Source organism: Wolffia australiana, chromosome 2 (genome assembly GCF_029677425.1).
Source record: "Wolffia australiana isolate 7733 chromosome 2, ASM2967742v1".
Lineage (NCBI taxonomy): Eukaryota > Viridiplantae > Streptophyta > Magnoliopsida > Alismatales > Araceae > Wolffia > Wolffia australiana.
The window spans coordinates 16,947,455-16,956,000 of NC_135836.1; the positions used below are offsets into that span (position 1 = coordinate 16,947,455).

General features: G+C 46.4%; 2 protein-coding genes across 2 annotated transcripts; one reads left to right on the top strand and one right to left on the bottom strand.

Moving 5' to 3' along the window:
- The first annotated feature begins 1 nt into the window (after position 1).
- Positions 2-3,785, top strand: LOC144717047 (cytokinin dehydrogenase 3-like). The gene is made up of 5 exons (XM_078592361.1): positions 2-1,972; positions 2,043-2,170; positions 2,246-2,488; positions 2,570-2,829; positions 3,276-3,785. Exons 1-5 carry the CDS (start codon positions 1,402-1,404, stop codon positions 3,613-3,615), a joined length of 1,542 nt encoding a protein of 513 aa, XP_078448487.1. The 5' UTR covers positions 2-1,401; the 3' UTR covers positions 3,616-3,785.
- A 1,704-nt stretch (positions 3,786-5,489) lies between these two features.
- Positions 5,490-6,576, bottom strand: LOC144717049 (two-component response regulator ORR3-like). Its single transcript, XM_078592362.1, has 5 exons — positions 6,291-6,576; positions 6,140-6,216; positions 5,995-6,072; positions 5,855-5,925; positions 5,490-5,776 (listed from the first exon to the last, which is right to left on the bottom strand). Exons 1-5 carry the CDS (start codon positions 6,463-6,465, stop codon positions 5,683-5,685), a joined length of 495 nt encoding a protein of 164 aa, XP_078448488.1. The 5' UTR covers positions 6,466-6,576; the 3' UTR covers positions 5,490-5,682.
- Between the last annotated feature and the right edge of the window lie 1,970 nt (positions 6,577-8,546).

Sequence of the window (8,546 nt, forward strand, 5' to 3'; positions counted from 1 at the left end):
TTCTCTCTACTTCTACCTCTCTCTCTATCTCTGTTTATTTCTACCTCTCTCTCTATCTCTCACTCTACTTCTGCCTCTCTCTCTATCTCTCGCTCCACTTCTGCACCTCTCTCTATCTCTCACTCCACTTCTGGCCCTCTCTCTCTATCGCTCTCTCTTTCTACCCCTCTCCCTGAGTCTATTTCTATCACTCTCTTTCACTCTTTTTGTATATATATATATATTTCTACCTATCTCTCTGTCTCTCTCTCCGTCGCTCTGTCGGTCTCTCTCCTCTCTTTCTAACTGTCTCTCTCCTCTCTTTCTAACTGTCTCTCTCTATCTCTCTCACACTCTCTCTCTTTCTACCTGTCTCTCTTTCTATCTCTCTCACAGTCTCACAGTCTCTCTTTCTACCGTTGCTCTCTCACACACTCACGCAGTCACACAGACACACACACACACTCTCTCTCTCTCTCTTTTTACCTATCTCACTCTCTTTCTATCTAGCTATCTACCTATCTATCTATCTATCTATCGACCCCTCTCTGTCTCTCTCTTTCTACCTCTCCCTCAATCTCTCTCTCTCTACATTTCTCTCTCTATATCTCTCGTTCTACCCATGTCGCTAGTCTAAATCTCTCTCATTCTACTTTTTTTTCTCTATCTCTCTTTCTACCTCTATCTTTATCTCTCTCTCTCTCTACCTATGCCTTCGTGGCTTCGTTTTTCTTTTCCACCTGTCTCTCTCCCTTTCTAGCTCTTTCTCAATATCTCTCTGTCTCTCTCTTTCTATCTGTCTCTCTCTATCTCTCTGCCTTTCTCTTTCTACCTGTGTTTTTGTCTCTCTCTATCTCTCTGTCTCTCTCATTTATCCCATTTATTTATCTCTCTCTGCCTCTTTTATTCTATCTCTGTCTCCCTGTTTCATCCTATTTATCTCTCTCTCTCTTCTTTTACATTATAAATACAAAATTACGGTCCCCGGCGGCATTGAACGACGACGCAGCGAGGCGAGGCCCTAGTTGCTTGACCCGCCGCAACCTTCCGCGCTTCTATTCCAAGAGAGGTGCGTGCCCACTGCGCAGTGCCCGTCTAATGTTCTGGACCAATTCGCGGACGTCTCTTGCTTTCGAGTGACGGCTTCTCTCTCCTGGCCCGCCTGCGCTGAAGATCTGATCTCTTCTTCCCAGAGAAAACCGTCCATAAATTCAGTCTTCCCAGAGCCTTTCTCTCTATCAGCTCTCTTCTCCTCTTAAATCTAGCAGGGTTCCCTCGGCAACCCATCAAGGACAGTAGAAATCCCTTCAGCTCGCCTTTAAATTTCCATGGCGTTTGATTCTCCCTCTTGACATCCATCTTTCAAGCCTTACTTCTTCGCAAGAGCCGGCGTACCAGAGAGTCTGTTCCTCTCTAGGCTTCATGGAGTTCGCTCCGGTCAGTACAAGAGTCATCGTTATCCTCCTCCTCCTCGCCCTTCACTCGCCCTGCAAGTTCTTCCAGAGCTCGGTGGACTTCGGCCCATTAAAGCTCCTGCAGAACGTCAACACCGCCTCCGTCGACTTCGGCCGGATCGTCTTCAACTCCCCTTCAGCCGTGCTTCGTCCCCAGTCGGCGAAAGACATCTCCCTCCTCCTTGATTTCCTCTCCACGAGCTCGCCCCTCGGCAAGGCTACAGTCGTGGCGAGAGGCGCAGGGCACTCTATCCACGGCCAGGCTCAGGCGCTGGACGGCATTGTAGTCGAAATGGACGCCCTCCCGGCCAACATCGAAATCTTTAAGAACGAAGAGGTCTCTTACGCGGACGTCAGCGGGGGGACTCTCTGGATTGAGCTTCTTCGGGAGAGTCTCCGCCTGGGGCTCGCGCCCAGGTCCTGGACGGACTATCTCTACCTCAGCGTCGGCGGGACTCTCTCCAACGCCGGAATCAGCGGGCAAGCTTTCAAGTATGGCCCTCAGATCAGCAACGTTCTACAACTGGAAGTCGTCACCGGTGAGTTTTTTTTGGGCAGTATCCTCGCCCATGGGCATCGTTCTCATCGTAGCTGTTCGTTTCTTTGCAGGAACGGGAGCTCATATCGTCTGCTCTCCGAGCTTGAATTCGGAGCTGTTCTACTCCGTTCTGGGCGGGCTCGGCCAATTCGGCATCATAACCCGGGCCAGTATCATTTTGCAAGAAGCTCCGAAGAAGGTAAGGTTCGGAGGGCGAGCAAGCCCAATCTGTCCAATCGAAGGCTTTTCCTTATCGTACTCGTACTTTTGTCAGGTGAGATGGATTAGAGCGTTTTACCACGATTTCAACACCTTCACGGAGGACCAAGAGCAGCTGGTTTCGATGCCGGATTTGGTGGACTACGTGGAGGGATTCATTGTGCCCAACGAGGGTTCTCTCGTCGGCTCATACGCCGGCTTCCCGGCCAATCTAGACTTCAATCTCGAGTTCGGAGGGCGGCTCCGCCAGGTTTATTACTGCTTGGAGTTCGCCATTCACGATGTAACGGTGGACAGAGTAAGCGAGTTTGAACTCTAGCTTAAGTTCTTAAGTTTGTCATTGTGGGAAGACGAGGCTGAACTTTTGCTTTTCTCGTAGCTCGCAGCGGTGACGAAGCGGCTGAGACACATGCCGGCGCTAATACACAACGTAGAGGTTTCCTACTTAGATTTTCTTGATAGGGTCAGGGGGGAAGAGATGAACCTGAGACAGAAGGGGCTTTGGGACGTTCCCCACCCCTGGCTCAATATGTTTGTTCCCAAGCGATCGATTGCGCAGTTCAAAGACCGTCTCTTGGAGACCATCGCCGCCGATGACTTCGAGGGCCCGTTGCTGATATACCCATTACTACGGGACAAGTAAGAACCTCATCCGAAGCTCATTCCTTCTTTTCCTCTGGATCTAACCCCATTAATGGCGGTTTCTTCGCCATTGAAGATACCCGGTCCCCTCGCCCTGGTATCAATCCTTAGTTCAAGATCTCTCTCTCTCTTGCCGAATCCTTCTCTCTATTGCTTCGCTGTCTCTGTTTCGTTCAAGGGTGACGGGGGGCAGTGCCATACTGTTTCCTCGATGAAGCGTGGGTAATATTCGAATCTTCGCACAGAAGTACACTGTTCTTAATCCGTTAGCCGCTGGTACTATTCCCCCGGTCAGCTTCCTCTTTGTTTCTCCCTCTAAATCTATCGACAGAAGGCTATCTGCTGTCTCCTCTTCGTCTCTCTTTTCAACTCGAGGGTTAACTCTTTCTCATACTAGCAAGGTCAAAGACGGCAGCTTTTTAACTCTTTTCTCTCCGGCGCAGGTGGGAGTCCAATTCTTCTGCAGTGATTCCGGCAGCCGACGGCTCTCTTGAGATTGATAACGTCTTCTACGTTGTGGGGGTTCTACGCTCTGCCAATCCCGCCACCTGTTCGGCCGAATGCTTAAGCAAAATTCTCCTGCAGAATCAGCAAACCGTGCAAGTCGCCACGACGATCGGGGCGAAGCAGTACCTACCATTCTACTCCACCAATGAAGAGTGGGAAAGGCACTTCGGGGAAAAATGGCAGCAATTCTCGGCGCGGAAGTCGCAGTTCGATCCCTCCCATGTCCTCGCTCCGGGCCTCCGAATTTTCCCCAGAACTCTCTCCTCCTCTTTATGATCTGAGCGCCCGCCGTTTGATTATTGTGTGCACAGAGATTGTACTATTTTCCTATCTGGAGGCCAAAGTGGCACCCAGCAAAGAGAGCAAGTCAGGCACATTCTCAGCCCGATTTTTTTCCTGTACTTCTCCTTGTAATTACTTCAGCTTTTCCTCGCTCTTTTTTCTTCTTCTTGGACGAGTTTTGTCTGCTTTGCGTGTCCCCATCAAGATCGTGGTGGGCACCATTCTAAGGATCTTAGTCGGGATCCGCTGCCAGCCGTCTCTTTTGCTTCTCTGAGCAAGATCTTCTGACCGTGTACGCGTACCCACTTCGTCGGTCCCTCTTTAATCTTAGTTTTTGGTCATTAACTATCCGGGCTACACATAGATATCGGTAGATAGACTGTGAGAAGATAGTCGACGCAGTTAACGCCTGAGTGACACGCGTACAAGGCCACCTACTCAGATTTTCAGTGCTATGAACAGTGATGGCATTTTCTCATGATTTTGATGCGTCAGGTAACTGATAGCGGCAGCGATGTAAAGCATATAATCCGAGCGCGAATCCTTGGCAATTCTAATGATACAACTGTGATAAAATCAAACTATCGTAGACTTTTAAAACAACTGACTGATACTTAGTTTTTCCGTTGCGGCCTGTATTACTGGATGTGTATGTCCTAACCGCAGTGTATTTTTATTTGTTTATCTCGCAATCAAATAGATTCTAGATGATCTGGTATGATAATGAAAGTTTTTTTCTTCAAAAACCCAAGGTTGGGACTCGTCAGCGTGGGAGAAGGAAGTTCGTGCAAGATTTTCGCACTCCCTAAAAGAAGCTGGCCCATGCGCTCAGCTGTGACGCCGCACGGCTCAAGCAGAAGTCGACGGCAGAAGGGAAGTGTGAATGTGGCGGCTGCGAACGAAGTGTTGGGTATTTAATCTTGGGAGATATGGAGGTTAAGCTTGTTTTTAAGTGGCGGTGGCCACTGGCCACAGGCGATGGAGCGGTTAGCCGAACTCCCCAGGCCAAAAGATGAAGACTTTTTCTATTCAAAATTTACTGAAAGTTCGAATAAGAAAATATTTTTAAATAGTAAAATGTTGGACGTTACAACAGGCGTAGCCCCATCAGCTTGATTCTTTTACTTGAAGTCGCTCGGGAAGTTTGTGATACGCTAACGTCCTCCGGACGCAGCGGCGTTAGAAGAAAGTCCTATGTACCTGGTTTCCTCTTGTTCTTAAATTGTTTACCTTCCAGAAATCGGCGGATCCTTTCCTCAAGATTACAGAAATCTTCCCATAACTGTTCCATGTTCATCTAGAAGGTTAGGTGATGACAACACCGATGTAGACAAAATTAAATTTAGGACAATTTAAAATACCGTCGATCAATTATGTGAAAGATACGTGGACATTCGAAATCGTTGACGGATAAATGAAAACGATCCGCTTAATTGCCCGCTGGATAACCGTATTTGCACGTCCGATGCAATGTTGCTACGTCATTATGTTAATATATTTTTATTAAAATAATGAACGGCAGAAGAAATAAACTTAATGTATATATAGATGTTGTGATGAAATAAACTGAATGTACATATACATATTGGTGGTAGGAAATTAGGGCCGCTTCGGAACCTATAGATGTTGTGATGATATTTACGAGGTCTGGGCAAGATGGCAAACATAATATTCACTGAACGTTGGCGAGGTACTTTCACCGACGACACCGCAGGCTGTGCAGGAATGCCTGTTCATATATCAATAGGTAGCATGCGACACAAATATTATGTTTACGTTCACGTACCATATATGATCATAAGTTTATTTAACAAAAGGTTACTGTTATATAATTTCGCAGTGATTTTAGAATTTAAAGAAGCTGCATGTGCACGGGGAAAATGAACGTTTTTCTTCAACATTTCGAGGAGTTATCAGAGAAAGATGAAGATAAGGTTTTGGACACGTTCTTTGCAATGCCCAATGAACATGTTTGGATCACCGCCCCGCCATTCGTTCCTCAGTTGTGATGCTTCGAAAGGGCTTAGCCTCAGGCGACGACTCTTCTGCGAAATTTACTATTTACTTCGGGTATTCGACGAACTTCATGATACGTGAGACATCCTCCGGACGCAACGGCTTCAGAAGAAAATCTTCAGCACCTTCCTCCATACACCTACATATACTACATCCCGTTCATTCCTCGAACTACTGAAGCACCATAAATCTAGCAAGAAGGGAGAGGCGAACGCACCTGCTGATTCTGGTTGGTACATTCTCGGAAGACATGATAACCACGGGAATATCCCGTAACGCAGTCGATTCCTTCAGAATCAAGGCATCCTCATCAGAAAGAGAATGACAAGGCGAGAGAGGGAGAACACAAACAAATACCTTGACCCGTTTAAGGAGATCGTAGCCGGTCATCTCTGGCATGCAATAGTCGGTAAGGATCAAGTTCACATCAGAGGCCTGCTCAAGAGAACGGAGTTTCGTCAAAAGTCATGGCGAAACAGATAAGAAGACAGAGAGGGCCTACCGCGGACGAGGATCCGTCGTTCGCCTTTCCCATCTCCAGAAGCTCCAACGCACGTTTTCCGCTGTCGACCGTCGTCACTGTCCATAGATAACAGATAGCTGGCGTCGTGAAGAAAGAAAGTGCAGAGATAGAAGAAGAAGGAGGCGGGTACCTCGGTAGGGAAACCCATTGAGCAATTTCTCGATCATCATCCGACCTACAGAGCTGTCATCGACGGCCAGTACATGCAGCGGACTAGCCTCCATGGCGGTCATCTGTTCCTCTTTGAGCCCCGAAGTCGCCATCCTTCCCTTCCTATCTTCTTCTTCACTGCTTGCTCGGGACATAAGTATGAAATTTTGTAACACCGAACCTTCCTATTTATACACGGAAGCAGCGATATCGGTCAAGCCCCGCGTAGCTGTGACAGAATATCCCGAGGAGAAATCTGCGCCACCGAGCTGGCATGCGTGGAGAGGGAGGATATAAAGATGGATAGAAATCTGTAATGATCTCGATATCCGTCTTAAGAAGATTTTACTTGCTCCGAGGGAGTTCGCCGTTAAGTCTTCCCTGTTACGGCGCATATCTCGGAGATCCTCTTGGAGGATTTGGGGTATGGCCGAAGCGCTATCTGTCGAAACCTCGCGCTTCTACCCATGCAGGTGCGATCGCGTGGATATGGCCCGTCTGCCATGCAGGTCAACCTTCTTAATCCGCCACCCGAACCGCCGCCGACAAGATCGGTTCGAGTGGGGGGAGAGGATCTTCCGCCGGCCAGGGAGATTTATAATAATGTCAACGCCTCGGAAGCTATGAACACTTGGCTGGTTCATAATTAGATTTGCCGTTGATCTTCGTCGAGTCGTGTCGCCGCCGGAGACTTTGCGCCGCCGTGCGCTGAGCCGTGAGATACGAAAGAGATCTGCTGGTAGTCTGGTTTGGCATATTCCGGCTATCTGATAGCCTCTGCGGCTACGGAGATTGTGCCTTCAAGTACGAGTATGGCAGAGATGTTGCGCAGGTGATCTGCTCGAGGCGATGGTATAAAGATGAGTATACCCTTTGCGGCAGTTCGATCGGACAGTATTTCCTGCAGATAAATCTATGACGAGCATCCCAGCCAGATATGATGAGGGTTCATTGCTAATCGATTCCTTACTCGTTACTGTCATTTCTAGAAGTTCAGTTGACAGAGTGTCCGGAATTATCCTTTTGAGGAGCATTAAGAGCGTCGCACTTGACGGATGACGTCCTTGGTATGATGATAAGTGAGGTCACAGGAACCTCGCCGCAGGAACGAGGAGAAGCCAGTCAATTAAGGGGCCTAGCTCTATCAAGTACACTTTCGTAGATATCTTGTGCACAACCCATGTTGCCGAATATGTGCAAATTCCCTTGTGTGAGAGGATGTTATACATTTATGAGTTATTAGGGTGAGATATACTGTTATACTTGAGTTGAAATAGGCTCAGAGTTGAAGTTACTGACATACGTTTGAGTTGATATATAAAACGAGCAAGATATAGTCATATATACATATATATTTGACTTGATTTATACATCTAACAAAAAAAACGCTCCTGACATGTTTTGATTTAGAAATATCTCTGTTGAGGTAAAAAAAGACAAATTTATAAATATGAAAGCCTTTGACTTAGTCAAAATTGACTCGTTATATTGCGGTATATCACGCTGATCCACGAGGATTGATAGTCAAACTTGTATTCTAAAGTTGACTGTTAGACACAAATGAGATTTCGTCTTAATCTTGCCATATAAAGCTCTGAAAGAAAGATAAAAAGAAGCACTGATTAAAACTTAATCAACTTAGACCTCGATTTTGAACCTAGAGCTAACTCCAAATAGTCTGAAAATGGTGGTCGAATGAATAGATGCATCTCAATTTTCTAACTAGACTTGACACGTTAAATTCGGATCAGAGATGAGAAATATAGATGAGATATTATAGAGGCACCAAAACACATCCCTCTTGAAGAGAAAGTCTCACTTCTTATTAGTTCATCACAGTAGGGAAGTGCTAAACCTGACACTTGATTGGAAGACCAGTTTTCACTTCCTGAAATTCTTCTAGTTTGGGTAGGTTGAGGCATTGACCAGAAGATGCTCCAAAGCAAGCAGTTGTAACTTACTTGACATGGAGAACTTTGGCTTATTTAATTAGAGATCTTGTCTATAAACTACAAGGAGCTTCTAATGGAAAGGATTTTAGGACAAAGTAGATAAGACATGAGGAACGAAAGAAATCCAAATTTTTAACTAATGTTCGAAGCAAAAGGCAGCAAATCCCTTAAATATCACAGATGAGAAAAGAAGAATACCCTTGAGGAGAGAGGAATGAGGTACATAATTTGATGTAGCCCGAGAAGGAGATTCTTCTAGAACTGACTATATATGCAGAAATATA